Raw genomic sequence first — 22875 nt, 5'->3', positions numbered from 1 at the left:
TCTTTCTTCAAAACTGTTTTTTAAAACAGTAGAGAAATTGAGTTCTCTCTCACATTTTCTGTATATTTTCTCCAAAAGTTGGGGCCCTCGTAATTTTTCACTCTTTAGTATGAAACTTGGCAATATGAGGTTTTTGGTTGGTTGGAGGGTGGAATTATTTTAATAGCTCAATTTGTACTTTTTTTCAGAAGTTGACAGGAGGGAAAGGGTGGTTCAATATTTTCATTAATGATCTGGAGGATGGTGTGGACTGCACTCTTAGCAAGTTTGCAGATGACACTAAACTGGGAGGAGTGGTAGATATGCTGGAGGGTAGGGATAGGATACAGAGGGATCTAGACAAATTAGAGGATTGGGCCAAAAGAAATCTGATGAGGTTCAACAAGGACAAGTGCACAGTCCTGCACTTAAGATGGAAGAATCCCATGCACTGCTACAGACTAGGGACCAAGTGAGTAGGCAGCAGTTCTGCAGAAAAGGACCTAGGGATTACAGTGGAAGAGAAGCTGGATATGAGTTGACAGTGTGCCATTGTTGCTAAGAAGGCTAATGGCATTTAGGTGGTGGAATCTCCTTCCTTAGAGGTTTTTAAGATCCAGCTTGACAAAGCCCTGGCTGGGATAATTTAGTTGGGGATTGGTCCTGCTTTGGGCAGGGGGTTGGACTAGATGACCTCCTGAGATCCCTTCCAACCCTAATATTCTATGAGTCTATGATTTCAACCAGTGTAAGCCCAGAGAAGTTCCACTAAATCAATGGAGTTTTATACAAAAGTAAAACGAGTGTAAGTGAAATCAAAATCAGGTCCCTCATCTATAAATATAACATAGAATAGGAAAGTGTATAACAAAGAATGTGGACAGCATTTTGAATGTATTGATCTCTTGTTATGCACTGCTTCCAAACTTCTCATATTAGCTATTTCTTCACAGGTTTAAAGAACACTGAATTATGATATCTCAGACATGTGTGATCAAAACTACGCCCTCAAAAGACTGTGGAATAAATTATTCTGTATTTTGTGATTTGTCTTGTGGAGCATTTTGCACATTTACCAGGAGAGGATTGAGAAATTCAGCTGGTGAAATCCTGGTGAAGTTTTTTTTTTTTGTTTTGTTTCCTGTTTGCACATACATCCATCTCTCAGGATGGTGACTGTTTATCACACGAAGAGACAGGAGCTTTGGGAAGCTGCTAGCTGTATGCCTTAACTGAGCCAAAAAAGAAATACCAAGTGCCTTTTGATTCATTTTGATAGGATATTTGAAGTAAACCTTAAACTGCTTATTTTTAACAAAATGCAGGGAGATTTGAGAGTAGAGCACAAAGAAGAAAATGAACTCTCTTCAGATGCTTCAGCAGTGGAATGTGCCAATGGTATTAGCAAAGCATTTGTGAGCCAAGTGTCCTTTAAGAACATAAGAATGGCCATACTGGGTCAGACCAAAGGTCTGTCTAGCCCAGTATCCTGTCTGCCAACAGTGGCTGATGCCAGGGTCCCCAGAGAGAATGAATAGAACAGGTCATCATCAAATGATCCATCCCATGTTGCCCATTTATGCCACCTCTTAAAAGATAAGGTCATCACACTCTATGTGAAAGTACCAGCTGTTTCAGATTCACTGCTATTCAATATCCTGAAACAGTTTAAACAGTAAGAAAATAGTCCGACCATATTATCAGACTTTAACTACAGCACTAATTTATCCTACACTGTAAAATCCCAAGAGCAGCATTCTGCTCTTTTATGTATAATATATTGGAACTTGTACATAAGTAGTTACAATTTGCTGTGTGTGTTAAAGTAGCCTCCACTAGCCCCCTGGATGGGCATTTTTGCTCATTTGGGGTTGTCAGAAAAGGAGACTCAAACAACAAAGAGGCTTGTTATGGTGACGCATTTCCTCTAAGGAGTTCTAATGATTTTTAGGGCACTATACACTGGTTGTACAAACATTATAGAATTGTTTTTATTGTTAATTCTATAGGTTCCTTTGGAGTTGCAGGTTATTTTTAATTTGGAGGGCAAAGGCATTGTCTCATCTGTGACTGAAGCTTTAGCACTAGCTGCTTTTTTTTTTTTTGTTGGGTGAACAAAAAATTGGCTGGTTTAGACCCTGATCCTGAAATGGTGTTGAGTTCAGGTACCCCATTGACTTCAATGGGGCGGGATGCAGCTGCAGGGAGTCTGTCCACCCAGAGCTCATTGCAGGATCAGGATCTTAATCATAGCACCAGAAATCTGTCAAAAAGACTAATGTTGCAGTCCAAGTTTAGAGCCACAGTACATGGTTTCAAAAAAATAAATAACCTGACCCACATACTGGACATAAAGTCGAGAGAGGAAATTCAGAGCTTTATATTATCCTGTAAGTGCAAGTGTTAGTGTTTTCATAATACACTGTTTCTTCTTGATCTGACAGTTTTTAATCTCCTACCAATAGAAGACAAGCTTCTGGTGAATATTTGTAAGATGTACAATAATATTAAAGGGAATATCTATAAAAGAGATGTTTATTATGTTGGCTATAAAGGTTAAATAGACTTAAACTGTATATTGTTATAATGTGTATTTATTAAACCTCTGCATAACTGTTCTGAATTTTGCTTTTTTAACTTGTTTACAAAACACTGTGGTACTGTACATACCTCACTTGGTTAACAAAATAACCTTTTTTAAAATAACCCTTCAGAAAGAAGAAATTTCTTCTTTCTCATCAACTTCTTGTTTGCATTTTTGTTTCTGGCACATTGCTTAATCTTTTGGGGTTGTTTTGGGTGGTGGTTGGGTTTTTTGTTTGTGGTTTTTTTTGTTTTGTTTTGTTTTTTTAAAACCCTTTAACCTTTGAGCAATTGTTCTTGAATTCATGCTTTTCTCCCAGGTGTGTGTTTTTTTGTTGTTGTTGTTGTTGTATTTTTGGTGCATTTTTGGCCCAGATTCACCAAAGTGCTTAGGCATGTGCTTAAATGCCATTGACTTGAACAAGACTTCACAAATGCTTAAAGCTAAGCACTTGCCTATGCACTTTGTTGCAAATAAAGGTCCCTACTCAGCAAAGAATCAGCCTCAATCCAATAGATTTGTGCATGTGCCAAAGTCCGTGTATGATCCATGCCAGACAATCTCTGTCCTGCAAAGATTTATGTAAATGCTTAACTTCACCCATTGTGAACAGATTCATTAAAATCAATGGGACCACACACATTGCATAAAAATAAGCACATGCCTAAGTCTTTGCAGGATTCAGGCCACAGTTGTCAAAACCGTTTTATTCTTAAACTCCACCATTTGCAAGTAGTTGTTTTTTAAAGCTTTGTCACTCCAGCTAAAGTCTTATGTTAAAGTGCTTCTAACTGTATTAGTTGATAACATCTTAACAGTATAATTCTGTTTAGTGTATTCCAATTTTAAGTGTTCCCTTCTTAGGAGCTGACATTATTCATTTCATTTTTTATTTTTTTTGCAATATAAGAGCCCACATGTGAGGCAGTGAACATGTCCCAGGCAGGACTAAGAGCCCTCCCTCCCACTGACTGCACTGGTGAATTAGAGCTCTCAGCTACTCACATTGTGTCCTTTATGGTTTGGAAATTTAGATTCTTTTGAATTTACACAATCCTTGCAGTTCACTTAACTGATGTGGGATTTTCTTCAGTGTTGTGATATTCTCTTGAAGGGACTCTTTACCACATTATTTGGGGTTGAATGGGAGAATCCACATCTGTAAATCAAAAAAAACCCACTAAAATGTTAGCCAGCAAATTAAATGTCAAGATATGTTGAGGAATAATAAACCTGGTGAAGCATTAATGATGTTTTCTAAGGTGCTAGGAAATTGATTAATTTCTGTGCCAGGAAAAAAAATTTTGTCGTCATATGGAATTCCCTGGTCATTAAGGCAAAAGGGTTTGGTCTGTAACAGGAATTCTGCCTGACTAAGAACAGCAGGATCAGGCTTAAAATTTCCAAAGGGCCCACTAAATATGTGTTCACAGTTTGCATGTGTAATCCATTTTCTGGTGCAGATAATTAAATTTGAAGGCCTGACTCCCATACCTAATTTGCCCATGGGCAAAGAATCAGCCCTATAGTTCTTTGCATTCTGAACAAACAGTGCATTTTGTTAGCTTCTGGTGTCGATACTCATTCACCTGGGGGTGAACAAATCTGGTGACAAATGTGTAGCGGAATGCAGAAGTGCGGTAGTCAAAGTAGGGTTAATATCTGAATGTGAAGTGCTTCAATTTTAAATACCGATTTGCAGATTAAAATATTTTTTCTTAGCATATATTGAATAAAGATGGATTCTGTATTTAAGTTTAAAACGTGGATCGTTTTTTGCCTCTTTTATATCTTAATAAGGAATTTGTCCATTTCCTGCCTGTGAGTGTAGAGAGTAGCCCCTTTCTTGCAGGAGTAGTGGAGATAATTTATTAAGGAAAACAAACTAGAATCTTTCTTTCAGACACAGTGGCTTTCTTACCTGAAAGTAGAATTAGACTCCTTGGAGCAGGATGCAATGACCAATGTGACCATTAGAGAGACAATATGGGTGAGGTAATAGCTTTTTTTAGATCAATTTCTATCAGTGAGAGACATAAAACCTTCTTCTCTGTCCTGTGTGAAAGCAGGCACTCAGGAAAGGAGACAGGGCCCAGCACTTCTTATACTAGTTACCTTAGAGTGCCATTTAAACTCCATGTCTATTATGGTCCATCTGTTCTTGGATATATAGTCCATATATGCAAACAATGAGTATTCCTGTCTCTTCCCTCTTTACTCTGCCCCATCTTTTCTCCTTTTCCTCCTCTCTGTTCCCAGCCCTCTCAAGAATTTCATGGTCTTGATCAACTTACAGTGTTTAATGTTGTGTGACTCTCCTACAGATATAATGGGATTTAAAGCACTTCTGCCTGGAGGGAAAATGCTAGGAGGTGAAAGCAAGTTTCCAGTTAAGGAAGCTTTGCAAAATTACATCAGAAGAAAGATTTCCATGTGTCTAAAATACTTCTAAAGAAAATATTGGAGGGCAGGGTGTGACCCTGGAATCTAGTACTTTTTTATGGGGGGGGGGAGGAGCAAGATATGAAGAAATGAACTAGTATTAAAAAAAAAATTGGAAGCCCTGAGGTGCGTTAGAAAAATATAAAGGCCCATATAGTACAGAGCAATTTCAAATGGTTTTGGTAAGTGAAGTCTGTAGCTGTGGCACTCAGCCTTACAGAGATAGAGAGCTACTGCAGCATCACATAGATATAGAGCCATCGCAAAATAAATTGAGAGAAATGTTCAGTCCATCTGGCTGGGTGTTTGTAGACACACACACACACACACACACACACACACACACACACACACACACACACTCCCTCTCTCCCTCCAGCAGGTCACATACTTGTCACTGCCGTGCAGACATGAAGCTGGTGTCCTGGAATGCAAAATTTATTGGGAGTATGTAGCAGGGTGGACCCTGCTCCTGCCCGGAGGGGCTTAAAATGCTGCCTGACAGGGCTTGAGAGGGGTGGCTCTGGAAGCTGGGCTGATTAAAGAAGTGGCTGCAGCTGGGGCCACGCCCCAAACTGAAGCCCTGGGGCTTATAAGAGGCAGGGAAGCCAGAGCACAGACAGTCTCTCTCTGCTTCCAGAAAGAGATGGGCCTGGCTGCTTAGGGCCTGAGGCTAGATACCTGAGTGAAGCAGGGCTGGGAACATGCTGAGGAGCTAGGGAAGCTCCAGCCTGGAAAGACCCAGGCTGCGGCCTAGCAAAGGGGCCAAAGGTACTGGGAGTTGCAGAGGGCAGCCCAGGGGTAGGACAAAGCAGCAGGTCCAAACCCCTATTGCCTGTGATGAGTGGGCTGATACTGCAGTCTGCCCCAGGGTGTGGGGCTAGACCATGACTGTCAGTGGCCACTACTGAGGCAAAGTGGGGATAGTAGGGTGGGGGTTCCCCTGGGAGGGGGAGACCCAATTATAGAAAGGGGCACCGGGTCCAGGGAGGGACGCGGGGGCCTGCGAATAGGGGGATCACCAGCCTGCTGAGGGCGCCCCAGGGCTGGACTGCGGGAAATTCCGAGACCAACCAGCAGGAGGCGTGGCAGGGGTGAGTCGGCCCGTTTACAGAGTAATCCTACCTTGGAGAATTCCTGAACCACTTCCTTCTCTAGTGAGGTTCCAAGTGGGACAGCTTCAAAAAACCACGTGGCATGGTCCACTGTTACTAGAATGAATGTATGTCTTCCTTTATCGAATCAAAGGACTCATCCTAATCTTCCCAAAAGGCCACTTCTCACTAGAACCAAGAGAACTAGAAGAGCCTAGTAACTGTCTGAGCCACTTTCTGGCACTCTGGACAGGAGGCACAAAAACTAGTCATCTCATGATGGGCCATCAAGATTGCAACCAATCGCTGTAGAGTCTTCTCCCTTCCCATGTGGCCAGCAGAGGGTATGATATGGAAAAGACATAGAACTTCCGTTTGAACTAGTTTCGAGAATGTCAGATATCAGAACTCTTTCGTTTTTGGATAAATTGGTCCACTCAATAAAACTCATTTCTCAACTCGAATGAGGTAACTAGGTGGCCAATCTTTCACAAGTTACCACCCTATTTACCATCAGTCACTGGTGGTGTGCCTCCCTGAGGTTCTTCTCACTCCCACTCTGCCACTAGATTAAATTTTTCCCCTAGAACGTCTGGTTCTAGGGTGGTAATTGATCCATATAGTAACCTGGTCTCAGAGGCCTTGAAAGTGAAAGCTGATTCCTTATTTAGATTGTAAACCTTCAGTTTAGGGACTTTCTTTTACTAGCACAATGAGGCTCTGATCCTAACTGGAACCTTTAGACACACCCCAAATGAAAATAATAAAGAATATCTAATCATGCCTTGTAACTGGTTTGGCTGGTCCTTCTTCCTTCTAGCTCTCTTTGCATTAGGCCATCCGAGAATGCATTGCCTCATGTCCTGCTTTTGCTGCTCCATGCCCAGGCCTCGCAGAAACTCTGTCCTCTCTGGAGCACTATGGGATAGCCGCCTACATTTTCCCAGAATGGATTAATACAAACAAGGTAGGTGCAGATGTACAAACATGGTTGTGATGGCAGTAAAGCTGCTGCAAGGACACAAACTGAACCATGTTGCCTGTAACCAGTGAAGGTGACTATGTCCCTCTCCCACCATACTAAAACGTGACTTGATAACATGACTTCAGACATTTCAGCCTGCATGTTGTCAGGACTTTTTGGTTCTGCTAAGCAAACTCAATTGAGCTAACCCTATTGGAAAAAACATACCCATTTAGCCAATCAAGTAAGGGTCTAGTAGTTTACAAAACCATGGTTCAAACTTCTAGTGAGGACAAAGGTAAAGGAAGTAACTTAAATCTACTGAAAGTGCCCTGGGAGAAGTGCTGTATTAAAACAGATGGGACCTTTGGCTCCTAGGATTTCTTTTCTCATTCTAGTGCTTATATTCCTATATAATACGAACGGCAAATGTGATGTGCATGCAGGCTTATGGAGGGACTTCAGTGCTTTGAGTTTGGCGACAGAATACAAAGATGAAAGAAATGTAAACTTCTGTACCTCATTACAGTCCATCTTCTAGATAGCCAAATTACTGTAAATACATTCCAGTGTCAGTCTTTCCTTTTTCATCTAATTGAAATAAAATTAAAAAGAATAATAACTCTGGAACTTTGCTTATCAAATCATGAGAGCCTGAATGGAAGCCATAATAGCATTAACCATCCATTGTTTATGTATACCTCTTGGGATGCAAGTCGTTTTAACTCTGGCAGATGCTGCTGTAAATTCCCTGGAAATGCCCATCTCTGTTGCTTAAAAACGTGGAGGTTATTTGTAATGGCATTTCACCTTCAAATACTAAGAGACCACACTGAAGATTTTTTGTCTTCAGCCTCCTGCAAGGGGGTACATGTGGCATTTTAAAGAACAAAACAAAAAACTCCTGTTGTGGTGGTTCTTGCATCTCAATAAAGGAATTTCAGATAGGATTCTTCCTTACATTTGTAAAAGTTATTCCATATGCTGAGTGTGTATCTCTCAGGTATGAAGACTTTAGAACAATATCGGGGATGTCTAAGTTATATTTATGCTGATGTCCTGTTAATTCAGACTTTCTCAGTGACCTCTTAATAGATTCAGACTTATGATTCCATTTAGTCATCACCACTCATAAATTCCTGCAGTGGTCAATATACAGGATTGCTAGTCTTAAAAGTGACAAGGAGAATGAGGTAATATCTTTTATTGGACCAGCTTGTGTTTGTGAAAGAACTCAAAAGCTTGTCTCTCTCACAAACAGAAGTTGGTCCAATATAAGATATTCTCTCACCCACCTTGTCTCTAATATCCTGGGACCAACATGACTATGATGACACTGCAAACATCTGTTATAAATGTTGTTCAAAGTCAGATTGACCTAGTATATTACAGAAGTCAATGGATGTTCACAGTTGGATGTTTTCAAACCTGGGTCTGATTTTTAGGAAGATCAGTTTTAGTCAAACACAAGTTACTGGGCTCAGTACAAAGAGATCTGGGCGAAATTATTTGGCCTGTGTTATACAGGATATCAGAGCAGATGATCTAATGGTGTCTTCTGTCCTTACATAAGAACATAAGAAAGGCCGTACCGGGTCAGACCAAAGGTCCATCTAGCCCAGTATCTGTCTACCGACAGTGGCCAATGCCAGGTGCCCCAGAGGGAGTGAACCTAACAGGCAATGATCAAGTGATCTCTCTCCTGCCATCCATCTCCATCCTCTGACGAACAGAGGCTAGGGACACCATTCTTACCCATCCTGGCTAATTACCTGTGAACTATGACCTTTTAAGATTTGAGGGAGAGGGGTCTGGTTTTTTTGCAGGGGGGTGTTTTAAAACTTTTGAAATGGAAATCACTTGCGTTATCTGTCTCCTCAAATGAGACTGTCAAAGCTACTATATGAATGTAGAAACACATCGCTCCTTAATTTCAAGGGGAATTGTGCATCTAACCCCCCTAGATGGCTTTGAAAATTTCACCCCATATTTCCTACAACGCTGAATTAAAATTTTGTGTATCCTCTTGATTGGGGGTTGATTCAAATGTTTTTATGCTTTACTCTCAAATGCTGTAGCTGTATTATAATACAAATTTTTCTTCAGAATTTAATTGTCTATATCGATGTAAAGAATTTAGCATTTCCTCTGTTCATTTCCCTTGTTATGGCTAATTTTCAGTGTGGAGTAATGCTGGAAATATATCTCCCTACAAGCAGAGAATTACTTGCCATTAGGGGAATATTCTACTGCACATGCCTCTCTGCGCCACCCTAGACCAGGCTCTCTTTCTACTGCCGTGAACTTTTTGTGCATTCAAAGACTATGAACTCCACAGCCCAACTTTTCTCAGACATGTTGCAGCTGAACTGTCTGTCACCTGCTTTGAACACTGTGCTGTGAGAATCTGTCGCAAGCTGTTCCTGAAGCAGTAGAGTGCTGTATATTCCTTTGCTGTTTTTTTATTTACTTTCTTCATCTGCCTGTTCCACTTTTTAGGTATATGCAGGGTAGGGTAGGATTTCCCCCTCCCTGCTTTTACAAAAGGGGTTTAGCCATGTTTCCTTCATTTCTATGAGTGATCCAGAAGCTGACTCCATCTTTAAGGCAACTTTGCACTCCAGTGAGCTTGTATATGTTCCTGTGGAAGAACAGCAGCACACAATGCTGTATTTCACAGCTTTCTTCTCTGTTTACATAGCATGGGCTTCCCTTGATGGAAAAACTTATTGTAATTGAAGCATTGTTGTTTGGTTTTAGTTTCCTTGCATCACAGTACTGCCTAGAGGCCAGGGTTCCATTAAGATAGGCACCGTATGCATACAAAATGGAAACAGTCTCCCTGCCACATGAGTGTACAGTCTAAGTACATCACTGCTGTAAATGACACAACTCAGATGCATCTTGCAAGTCCGGCAGACTTTTATTTTAAATTCCTTAATGACTTTTGAAACCATGAATGACCTTGTGTTCACCTGTCCTTAACCACTAGTAAAGAAATATTTTGGTAATCAAATACATGGGGAAAATGGTAGCATTTGAACAGGGCCATTGTCATGCTTTATTTCCTGTTTTCTTATCATGCTTATGATATTTTCTAGCGAAAGGAAACCCAAAAGAAAAAATTGAAAGTGAAAATTATTTTGTGTCATTTTCTGCTATCAGAGGCAACGTTCTTTTCCAATTCTGGCAATGTTGATGATGTTTTCCCAACATTAAGTGATGATTATGGTTTTGGATACACCATAAGACAGGCCTCTTGCTGCATACAGATGAATGAATTTGATGTGAAGTAGATGCTTCAAAAGCTAGAGCCTGGGCTAGATCCAAGGTTTTAGAGATTGATTTGATTATGACATGATTGTTTTATTTTATTTTTTAAATGACATTTTAATTATATTATTTTAACTAGTTTAAGTTCCACATGTACAAAAAGAAGATAGCAAGTGAACCAAGACAGGAAATGTCAGGGCTATAGCACTGTTTAGCAATAGAAAATATATGCATATGCTATCTGAAGAACACTTGGCCAAGATTTTTTTTAAATGTGTGTCTACATTTAAGCTGATAAATCATTATGTATATTTAAAAAATGTGCCTGTTTTCAAAAGTGCAGAGCACCTAGCAGCTCTCATTAAAAGGTGAATTTATTAGAAAGCACGAGAGAGAGAGAGAGCGCGCACGGGTGGGACAGGCATTGTGCTAGAACTGGGGTATGGACTCAAAATCTTCACTGGGAAAACAGAATTAAAACTGCATTCTGATAGTCAGTGAATCTGTTTCAAAATAAGGAAAAGAACAGATGTAGCAAAATGACAAACTGGTATATGAATACTCCTATTTTCAGTGTTATGATACAAAGAGTCAATTCCATAAACAAGGAACAAATAGCCAATTTAAGGTACAGTCAACTTCTTTCAAAAGATTTTGTTTCATTCTGAATGACCAGCCACAACATTGATATTAATTCTGCAGTAGAACACGAAAAAATATTTTTGGTCTAACAGTCATCATTTCATTGGTATGTGAGGTTTTAATTTAATAAATAAGGCTGATTCTGAATCTATTATTACATCTCTCTAATTTATAACAGGTAAGAACTGAACTTTGCAAGTTATCCCGTAACAGAATATGTATACTTAGGTCTTATATGATTACTTAATTTTATGTATTAATATAGCTGGGATTCAAGTTAGCAGATCACAATTAGAAGTTCTTTATAACTTCTTCCCTGCCTCGCTTTCCTTTGCCCTCAGCTCCACAAGGTTATGCATAATGATGTAATAACAATTTTAAAGTCCATCTCAACAGAGACCACAGAAAATTTTTATTAAGATTCATATCCTTTTATCTTGAACAGAATAAAGAACTCAAATGACGTACAGGGATCTATGAGGGTCCTGTGCACTGGGATGGACTATCCTACTTAGATTTTTGGTTTTGGTTCAGTGCTGAACAGTTTTTTACATTTTTCTTAGTTCTTCTAGCTATATTGAAATACCATTGATTTTCTTTGTACTGGCCTCTATGTATGAGTGCAAAGCAATTTGGATGGTTAACATAGAATGATCATTTTATTTTCCTCTCCCTACCCCCACCCCGCCCCTTTTTGGCTGGCTGATTTTTTTAAAAAAACGTTGCTGTTATCCAAGTCAAGGCACTTTGAAGTGGGTATTGACTTCAGATTTAAGGAACTAATATTTTGCAGGGGAAAAAAAAATCTCTGAATCTAAAATCCTAAATGATGGTTAATTCTGAAAGTGGAATTAACTTTTTGCATAGATAAGGAAATTGAATATGCTGGCTAGCTCTCCTCAGAACACCATCTGCACATTAGTGTTTGAAATAAGCCTGTGGATAGAAAGGTTATGAATGATGTAATTGTTATCACTAAAAGCAAAGCTCGTGTGTTTGACTAATCAAAATCTTCTTGCAGAACACCAAAATAATCCACTTGTTAGAGCAACACCAAAATGTTGTGCCTGTGTAACATCATAAAGAAATTATTTTTAAGTACCTATTTGCTCCCAGGGAATATTGTTTTTAAAGTGTCTTCTAATCCAAACCCTTAAAAGCATTCCTGCAGTTAAAATGAATGCATGGCAGTTTTTTATCCTTTCATCTATACACATGTGTAAATATCAATAACGAAGTTGATTCTTATGGTTATCTAACATTTTTCTGGGCACAACTGAAACTGCCCAGCCAATTTTTTGCATTGAAAGTGACAGAAGAATGACTGTATGCAGCTGTCGGTCCCAGGATATCGGAGTGAAGGTGAGTGAAGTAATATCTTCTACTGGACCTGAAGAAGAGCTCTGTGTGGCTCGAAAGCTCGTCTCTGTCTCCAATAGAAATTGGCTCCATAAAAGTTATTGCCTCACCCACCTTGTCCCTCAGAAGAATGACTGCCTGTAATTTATCATAGTGTTACGCATTTTTTGTATGAGGCAAAAAAAGACAAGATCCAAATGAGCAGTCAGGAACTGCGTGGTTTACAAGCAACTTTTAATATTCTATGACATATGAACCTAATGTCAAGCAAGGCTGTCCAAATGATCAAGTCATGGATTTCAGTCGCATGTCATCCAGCATCAAATTCTGGGTCTGTTTCAAAACAGCTGGGCCTTACCCATTCAGGTATCTTAGCTCCCCACCAGATCTTCTATTCTCAGTGGCAGTGCTCTGGCTGACAGAGTCCTGGTTCGAACTTGTGGTGGTCAAGGTCAGGATGTTCTCATGGGAAGACCCATGATGATAGATTTGGCTGCTGCAGGGGATTGGGTTGAGCCCGGATTTCATCACCTTTCAACTATGATGCCCATTGCAGACCCACTTGATTATGCTGGCAGTCCCTCAAGCAATCTCATATAATGAGAAACTCAGCACAGATGGAATCGATTAGCAGCACCTAAGCTAGGAAAGAAATTGACTTCAATGGAATGAAAAGAGTACTACATTTTAGAGGTAACAAAATGTATCTTTAATCTTACCAGATGATCTGATAACACAGTGAGTGTGCTATAGACATGGCTACAAATAATACTTGGCCAGGAAAATGTTTGTAAATGTAGACCCAATGATTTAGTATTTATGAGCTGATGTAACACAGCATATTAAGAATATGTGTTTTTTATAAAGCCATCACCTTTTGCCCTGGACCAGATGACAGAACAAGGAGTAATGATCTCAAGTTGCAGTGAGGGAGATTTAGGTTGGATATTAGGAAAAACTTTTTTCACTAGGAGGGTGGTGAAGCACTGGAATGGGTTACCTAGGGAAGTGGTGGAATCTCCTTCCTTAGAGGTTTTTAAGGTCAGGCTTGACAAAGCCCTGGCTGGGATGATTTAGTTGGGGACTGGTCCTGCTTTGAGTAAGGGGTTGGACTGAGGTCCCTTCCACCCTGATATTCTATGATTCTACCCCATGTCTCCAATTAGTAGTGAGTAGTTGATTTAAACGTGTGAGAGTTTATAATGGATCATATATTTGCAGGAATTTGTAAAACACACAAATAAATAAAAACACCAAGACCAATTCTGAGAAGCAGATCATCAACAAGAGGCTTCTGTGTGAAGAATACTTATAAAAAGGCCAATTTTGCTCACTTTCCTCATGTGCATAGTTCCATTGGAATGGGATGTGTGCAGAAAGCAAGAAGAATTTGGATCAAGATCACAGGTTTGATTAATGAAAACAAACTCATCTACTGTACTTGGTCCTATCCTTCCAGCAAAGACAAGGCTCAACTGTCATTGACATCAAAGAAAGCCGGACTTGGTCTCACTGGGGCTTGACATGATGGGGGTGTGGGAGTCCCAGGAACTGACAAATTAAGGCTGCACCTAAGAAAGCCAGTGCATATTAGGAATATCTTGATTTAAACGTCTAAACTTTGCAAGAGGTAGGTAGGAATGGATGAGCTGGTTTTCTCCAAATTTAATAATCTATTGCAATATCACATGCTTGAAAACTGACCTCTAAATCAGATGTTGTTAGGCTCCTGTTTAACTTAGGAGAGACTGTGAAAACAAAAGAGGGAAGAGGGAAAACTAAGCTCCGTTTTTCACCTTGCCCTATTAGAGTGGGGGGAAAGGAGCAGAGAGAAATTTATAAGGGGTGGGGGGGAGAAAAACAGTGTGAAAGTCTTATACGGGCCAGCCACATGTTGTTCAGCTAACTTTGCTATGTAGCTGTGTTACCATTTCTCACAATTGTATCACTAGTCTTGCAATAGTTACTGTTTGACTTCAAGCCTCAGGGCAGGTCTACACTACAGCCAGGATCAACACTCTGAGATCGATCCACCGCCAGTCAATTTAGCGGGTCTAGTAAAGACCAACCAAATTGATTGCAGATTGCTCTCCCGTCGACACCTCTACTCTACCCCCGATGAGAAGAGTAAAGTAAGTCGATGAGAGATTTTTCTCCCATTGTGCCCCACCCCCCGTGCGGTGTAGACCCCACAGTAACTCGACCAAAGGTATGTCAACTGCAGCTATATTATTCACGTACCTGGAGTTGTGTAGCATAGGTTGACTTACAGTGTAGACATAGCCTGATCACAGAAGTCATGTGGTGGTTACATGAGATTCTCTGCTTTTTTTTATAAAACAAAATAAAAAATCTATTCTTCATGCTTGCAAATAAATGCTTGATAATATGGCAACCTAAAGGCTAAGAAACCAGAAGGCAAAGAAAAAGAGCCCAATTTTTTTTTTAAACTCTCTTGATTATTTTTTTTAAGCCAATCATGGTTTTTGGTCCCTGTGTCATGATGTTTGTTTGTTGTAAATTACAAGAAAAAATGGTTAATAAACTCAGGTTAATCTGGGGAATCCAAAAGACAGTCTGAGAGCCTTACAAAAAATTGAACTCCATGAGGCTCACCTGTCTCTGACTTCACACTATTTTCATCTGCTTCAGACATTTTTCAGCACTCCACTGAAGCAAGTGAGAAGCCCTCAGTGCTGATCTGACCCATTGTGGATCTAATTTTATCTTCTTCACTTGCTAAAATATTCTCTCCCTCCTTGTACTGTCATATCAGTGGGTATATCCCCATACACTCTGATATGTGGATTCTCTGACTCTTTATACTGAAAAACCATACGTATCTCTGCATGTTAGTGGAAGCAGTGCAGAATCATATGCACACAGAACAAAAATGTGATTTGGTATGTATTATAAAGGAATCTGGTTTTGTATCATGCGGTGAATTATGTAAGCTAACTTCACCTGTACTGATGTAGCAAACTTCAGGTAGCTGATTCTGATCTCACTTATTGTACATGGGTGTAAATCAGAATTAACTTCTTTGCTAGTTGAGTTGTACTGGTGTGAGACAGCTGAAAGTGAGATCACAGGCAGGCCCTGGAAGTGCCTAAACTTGCTGTAAAACAAAGAATTTAGTTTTGTATGTCACATCCATTTTAATTTTTTCCAATATGTCTAGACATAGCAAAAAAAAAAGTCTGTAAGCAGTGGATAATCTTACAGACACAAAAGGATGACTTATAGCTGTAGCAATAATCTTACCTCTGAATTCTTGTCCCCTTTTGAAATGAATGTAAACCCTGATGGGTAAAGGATCTGTGCCTAATTCCCTTTGGGGAGGGAAGCAATTATATAGAACTATTGTCCTTATAATTGTTCTGCAAAATGAGCATGTGAGAGAGAAAAATATATACAATATTCCCAAAATAAAACAATATTATCCAAAGCATTTAAGACTTCATACATCCAGCATGTCTGAAATTTTTTTTGACACTATATCAGGTCTGTGCATCCTTTCATCCTGATATAAAAGTCCATTGAATCTTCCATCCCAAGTTCAACTAATGCATTGCCCACAGTATTCCAGAGCTGATATTATGAAAATATCAGTGCCTCTTTTCACTCTAAGTATTTCAAAACTTTTGCAGACTGTTTTTATTGTGATACCCAGGATCTACTTAGAAAGATGGAAAGTATAAATATGTAACCTATTTATAGATAAAGCTGTGATTCACTTAGCAGGATAAACCTGTTCGAATGTTACCTTCCGGTCCCTGTATCTGAATTATCTCACTTTCCTGAAGGACTGTCCCTAAATAGAACCTTATACTTGTCTGTCTCCTATTTTGAGGCATATACTGTTGCCTCCAGCTCAACTTCCTTGCCAAGAGGGTCAGCCAGTTTTAGTCTAGTGGAGGGACTTTACTTTCCCATTTCTTGGCTATCATCTCTTTGACTGATCCAGCAGGCATCTCTAGACACAGTTTAATTTGATTATTTGCCCATCAGTTACTGAAGTTTCCAGCTATTTCTGTAAATTCTTCCATAACTTGAGAAAACAAGTCCAGACAGATTTTAAGGTTGGGCTTTCCCAGAAACTCTGGATGTGGGAGCCAGTATTCTGACTACAGCCCCAACTGCTTGTTAGAACATTTATACTTCTTATTGTAGAAGAGTGAGGAATGGCCGATGTGCAAGATAGTGAGGCGCTCAGATACCGTGGCAAAGAGGGCAATATAAGTACCTATCATAAGTAGGAATGGATTGTTGAAGTAAGAGGGGGACAGGATAAATGAAGGAGAGCGGAAGAAAAGGGAAAGGAGGGAGAAAGTAATGTGATAAGCAGGAATGGTGAGACACTGCTGTTGAAGGGTTGTAGTGGTAGGGGAGATGGGATGAGAGAAGAGGGATAAAAAACAGTAACACACAAATGGGGTGGGAAGTTTGTTGTCATTCTGCAATATTGGAGGCTGCCAGCAGATGGTGCCATGGTTTGGGCACATATTCAATTTAAGAAAGAACTTTCTATGGGAACACTCAAAAGAGAGTCAGAAGGAAAACTGCTTAGAGATGAGAAATAGCTATAGCCAATTTTGTGCAGGGTCCTCTTAGTATAACCAGTGTAAGCAGGGTCTGAATGAACTCTCCGCTGACATGTAGTGATGAGCTGTGGAAGAAGACTTCAGGAGCTGATCTCGTTTGCATGGGCCTAGGTGCTCAGCATGATGGGATTGCTTGCCCAAATGATGGGTTTTGGCTGGTGTTGGATCCCCAGTCCCCTTGTTATTGGGGCAGGAGTAATAAAGGGTTGTTATCCTTGTTGTGTGAATTAAAGACAGGAAAACTGTGCTTAGCATACCCTGATTGAGAGACTCACTCTCAACAAAAGGACACTCACTAGGCAGGGGACATGGGTTCCAACTTCTAGTGAGTGGAGAAAGGGTGGGAACAGGTACTTGTACCTGGTGGTGTGGGCCCTAGACACTGTTTGACCCTTCCTCTCTTCACTGTGTAATAACAGAGCTGATTAAGACTCAATTGAGAGTCTTGTTACACACCACAGAGCTGAAATCACTGATATCTGGGTCTAAGCACTAGACCTGCTTTGGGTCAGGGTCTCTGATACAAGAGGCTGCCCAGTGTGCAACAGCAGTGAGGCTTCCCCACTAACAACCAGCTGAAACCAGCAAGAGCTGTGTTAATCAGTGAGACCTGAAGACATCCAGGCAGATTGCTGATAGGGTGGCCAGCGGAGAGGACCATAGTGGAGACCTGCAGAAAGTTGTGATGATTGGGTTGCAGGGTGGCCAGTGAACAAGAGCAGAGTGCCGATCAGCCGGCAGGGAAGCTGGTGAAGAGGAACAGCAAGCGAGTGCCCAGGCAGCGGAGTAAGTAAGGTGCCTTCTTACCCCCCCCCTTCCACCCAGGGTGGGAGGTGAACTGTGCAGATGCACCTCTCAACTCTGGGTCTGCCCTGACCAAAGACAACAATAGTGAGTGGGGTGCAGAGAAGGTACGTGCACGCTTAAGGGACTTTTGGTTGCTGGACCTAAGAACCTGAGGGAGAAGGACCCTGCCTAACTTACTTGTGGGTGGTGAGTCTTTCTTTTGCTCATGGTTTATGTTTATGAACCCTGTTTGCGATGTTTTCCCAAATGAATGCTGGATTATTTCCCTCCTTTTATTAAAAGTTTCTTTGCTACACTCAGACTCTGTGCTTGCGAGAGGAGAAGTATTGCCTCTTAGAGGCACCCCAGGGTGGTGTGTAATTGTCCCAGGTCACTGGGGTGGGGGCTTGAGCTGGTTTCATGTTATATTGTTGAAAAGGAACTCCTAGATACTGAATCTGGCCCTTGTTGCTGCCAACTCTGACTGGCAGAAGGGTTATACCAGGAAACAGAACTCTTCATCTCAGCACTTGTTTGTTCTACCAAGTCTCCTCATCGTCTTACAAGCAGATGATTATAAAGTTTCAATAAACATCTGTCCACTTGAACTTCCTTTTGTAATAGAAAATGGCAAAAATGTTGGGCTTTGCAATGTATCAAAGTAGCTTTCCTAAAGTCAGCCATTCTGAAGGTAGCTAACAAAAACTGGAAGATTTAAAAAAAAAATCTGCTTAGAGTATAGTTAGGCACAAAAGGTAGCAAATGCTAAACAGTCTGATAGATATCTGCTTTCATAAACAGGAAAAATTCCCCTCACACAGAGCACATGTGGGTTTTATTTCTGTGTTCTTTCCTCAGTTTTAACTGACATGCAAGCACAGGCCAACAAGTTTGAACCAATGTTTGCAATAGAGAGCTCTCCAGAGAACCTGGCTTATAATGTGACATTCTACACCTTGGGGGAGCACCCTGGAACCCCCACATTCCTCATTTTTATATAATCATATAAAGCATGGTTTGTAAGGTATCAGGGGACAGGTTATGATCTGCTAAAAGTCATTTCTCTATCCATATGTGTATATTATTAATGCATATGAAGTTATGAAAATTGTGTTGTATGGTGGTCACTAAAACATGCTGTAAAATGGGAATCAGCCAGATATTAGCTCCCAGAGGCAGCAGCAAGGAAAGTAGCCAACACCCGGATGGGGTGTCAATCAACCCATCAACAACCATTGTCCAGCAAGGGACCTTCAATGCAATGACTCACCTGCATGAGGCCACACCAGGGGAATTGCTCAACATTGCCTGGAGACTCAGCAATGCCCACCTAGACATGCCTGGACTTGTGTTTTCCAAGCACATGGACTGAGGGTATAAAACCAAACACAGGGGGTCTATGCTTGGCCTTTCCTTCACCCACCTATGCTGCAAGCAACAAGGACACTCTGAAGACTACAACTGAGGGGACTGGCCCAGATTTCAAGCATGAAATCTGTTTACCAAGAACTGCACAGTCTAATAGGGTTGAGAGTTTAGACTGTGTGCTTATATTTTATTTTATTTTGGTAACTAACTCTGACTTTTTGCCTATCACTTAATATCACTTTAAATCTATCTTTTTAGTCAATACATTTGTTTAACTGTTTATCTTTACCAGTGAGTTTGTATGAAGTGTGTGGCAAATCTGCTCAGGTTTTGCAAAGGCTGGTGTATATCCACTTTCCACTGAAGTGGTGAACCAATTAATAAGTCTGCATTGCTCGTCTTGAGCAATGCATGACAGTATATTCCTGGGGTACAGTGCTGGGAGGATTTGGCTCTGGTGCCTTTCTCTGTGTGCTTCATGAGTGGCTCTGGGAGCATTCATGCAATTTAGCTTGGTGTGGGGTCTCCATATGCGGTTGTGCTGAGTGATAACGTGCAGGGGTTTGCTGCTGGTCACTAGCAAGGCATTGTGATAGACAGCCCAGGCTGGAGAGAGTTCAGAGGGCACGGCGGTCTCACAGTCCCAGGCTGCACCCTGGGGAGGCCGTCACAAACATAAATACTGATGCAGGTTCAGCAAGGCAGGTTCAGATTAATTGTGCAATAATTAGGGCCCTAACAAATTCATGGTCCATTTTGGTCAATTTCATGGTCGTAGGATTTTAAAAATAATAAATTTCATGATTTCAGCTATTTAAATCTGAAATTTCACCTTGTGGTAATTCTAGGGGTCCTGACCATAAAGGAGTTGGGGCGGGTTGCAGTACTGCTACCCTTACTTCTGTGCTGCTGCTGGCAGCGACACTGCCTTCAGAGCTGGGCAGCTGGAGAGTGGCCGCTGCTGACCAGGATCACAGCCCTTACTTCTCCACTACTGCCTGCACAGCTGAGCCCTCGGTCAGCAGCGGCTACCCAGCTCTGAAGACAGCAGCACAGAAGTAAAGATGGTATGGTATTGCTTATTTCTGTGCTGCTGCGGGCGGGGTGCTGCCTTCAGAGCTGGGTGCCCAGCTAACAGCTGCTGCTCTCCAGCTCCCCAGATCTGAAGGTAGTGCAGAAGAAATACTGCAATCCCCCTAAAATAACCTTGTGACCCTCCTGCAACTCCCTTTTGGGTCAGGACCCCCAGTTTGAGAAATGCTGATCTCTCGTGTGAAATCTGTATAGTAAAAGCACACACAAGACCAGATTTCACAGTCTGACACACATTTTTCATGGCTCTGAATTTGGTAGGGCCCTAGCAATAAAATTTACATTTAAGTAGGAAAAATCACATCCCCTTTTAATGGCACATATTCAGGAAAGTACTTTAGCACTGTCTGGTTCTCTAGCTATGTGTCATGTGGTCTGTGGCTGAAGTTATGCCTAATAGATATCTGCCATGAATGCAAATGGTCTCTCAAATGAGTAATTTTTAATTTAAAATCACCTTTTTGACACTTCAAATGTGATGGGGTTTGTGTGAGATTTTTTTCTATTTTTTTTTTTCATGAAAACTGCCCTTGAGCTTAACAAACGGCGTACTTCAACTATTACCAGCCCAAAGAGTTGTTGTTTACTGGTGAACGTGGCTTTTAAAAAAAATAGAAGTAAAGCATAATCTTTAAAATCGTTGTGGGCAATAAATAAATTAAAAATTGAGCAATTCACTGAAATTTCATTAAATCAATATGGCTTTCGTTGAATTAATTAGAAGTACTATGAATTTTGTAAAGACAAGCACTTAAAACCGTGGAAAAATCTGCACTGCCTCAAAAACTGAATATTAATTAATATTTCAAGTTTTTTAGCAAAAATGTGAAAGGAAATGTAGGGCAGGGAGGGTTTCAAATTGCCCAATGCATTTGGAGGCCAGGTCTGTAGAGGTCTGACTCTCTTGCTTAGGTGTATTCTTTAAAAGGAAAATGGGTTTGCATCAAGGACAATGTCTCTCCAAAAAGCATGATTTGCATCTTAATATATCACTCCATATCTATAGCCCTATTCTGGACTGGCCTGTCTTATAAAATATTGTATCTCAGGCTACATCTAAATTGCCAAAAAAAAACAAAAAACACAGCCGCAAATCTCCATAGCTCGGGTCAACTGACTCAGGCTCATGCTTTTACTGGGCTAAAAATAGCAGTGTAGACATTCCCACTCCGGCTCTGAGGGCTGGCGAGGGGACTGGGTCTCAGAAACGTCTGTGCTGCTATTTTTAGCCCTGTAGTGTGAGCCCCTCAAACCTGGGTCAGGCTGTGAGACTTGCTGCCTGTTTGTTCATTTTGCCGTGTAAACGTACCCACGGAAACCTACACTTTAGTAAGTCATCACTGTGTTCATTCTGCAAAAACTCTGCATTTTTTTACTTGATCACTAATGTATTTATGTTTTTTAAGTCTGTTTTCAGCTAAAATGTCACTGGGGCTTGGACTACCAGAATAGGGGCGTTAACCTCAGTGTCCTGGCCAAACCCAGCTTCGATTACACTATTCCCTCTTTAGTTTACAGTTGGATACGGTATTATTAATTTCCTGTCCTAAACTGTTCTCTAGAGCTTCTGTGTGCTGTGAAACAGCTGCTGTTTTCCACTTCACTGGTCTTGATATGTATTTCAGTTTAAAATTATCAAGTGCTTTGGGATCCTTTTGGGCTGACAGATGGTATATTATAGCATGCATTTATACTAGTAATAATAAGCTCTAACTGCAATAGCATAAACTCTGCTAAATAGTACAAGAGCAGACGTGCTCTACAATAAAATCTTTCACCCACACACCATATCTGAAACCCTCAGTTTGACCCCAATCCTACAAACTCTTATTACTGAGCAGAGTGCTTACCGCAGTAAGTAGTTCCGTTGAAGTCAATGTAGTTGATGAGACTACTTGCAGCACTACACCCTCTAGCAAGTATTTGCAAAATTGGGCCCATAGACTTTGCTGGGACTTATCACATAAGAATGGCCCTACTGGGTCGGACCAAAGGTCCATCTAGCCCAGTATCCTGTCTTCTGACAGCGGCCAGTGCCAGGTGCCCCAGAGGGAATGAACAGAACAGGGAATCATCAAGTGATCCATCCCCTGTCGCTCATTCCCAGCTTCTGGCAAACAGAGGGTAGGGACACCCTTCCTGCCCATCCTGCCTAATAGCCATTGATGAACCTATCCTCCATGAATTTACCTAGTTCATTTTTTAACCCTGTTATGGTCTTGGCCTTCACAACATCCTCTGGTAAAGAGTTCCACAGGTTGACTGTGTGGTGTGTGAAGAAATACTTCCTTTTGTTTGTTTTAAACCTGCTGCCTGTTAATTTCATTTGGTGACCCCTAGTTCTTGTGTTATGAGAAGGAGTAAACAACACTTCCTTATCTACTTTCTCTACACTAGTCATGATTTTATAGACCTCAATCATATTTCCCCTTAGCTGTCTCTTTTCCAAGCTGAAAAGTCTCACTCTTATTAATCTCTCCTCATACAGAAGCTGTTCCATACTCCTAATCATTTTTGTTGCCCTTTTCTGAACCTTTTCCAATCCCAATATATCTTTTTTTGAGATTGGGTGACCACATCTGCATGCAGTATTCAAGATGTGGAAGAACCATGGATTTATATAGAGGCAACATGATATTTTCTGTCTTAGTATCTATCCCTTTCTTAATTATTCCCAGCATTCTGTTC

At 40.8% G+C, this 22875-nt stretch overlaps 2 protein-coding genes across 7 annotated transcripts in view; both read left to right on the top strand.

Annotated features, from left to right (window-relative positions):
- SLC37A1 (solute carrier family 37 member 1) overlaps window positions 1–1800 on the top strand; it is a 58518-nt gene extending 56718 nt beyond the window's left edge. For all 5 annotated transcript variants that reach the window (XM_039520339.1, XM_039520336.1, XM_039520337.1 and 2 more), the window contains one exon: window positions 933–1800. In XM_039520339.1, the coding sequence (XP_039376273.1) occupies window positions 933–948 (16 nt within the window). In that variant the 3' untranslated portion in view covers window positions 949–1800. The remainder of the gene's footprint in view (window positions 1–932) is intronic.
- Window positions 1801–5740: 3940 nt separating this feature from the next.
- Window positions 5741–22875, top strand: part of PDE9A (phosphodiesterase 9A) — a 117935-nt gene continuing 100800 nt past the window's right edge. For both annotated transcript variants that reach the window (XM_039520886.1, XM_039520885.1), the window contains exons 1-2: window positions 5741–5776; window positions 6920–7066. The gene's annotated coding sequence lies outside the window, so the exon portion shown is untranslated. The remainder of the gene's footprint in view (window positions 5777–6919; window positions 7067–22875) is intronic.

The sequence above is a fragment of the Mauremys reevesii genome, linkage group 1 (assembly GCF_016161935.1).
Source record: "Mauremys reevesii isolate NIE-2019 linkage group 1, ASM1616193v1, whole genome shotgun sequence".
NCBI lineage: Eukaryota > Metazoa > Chordata > Testudines > Geoemydidae > Mauremys > Mauremys reevesii.
The sequence above is the reverse complement of the archived record's forward strand: the minus strand, read 5'-3'. Positions and strand labels throughout refer to the sequence as shown.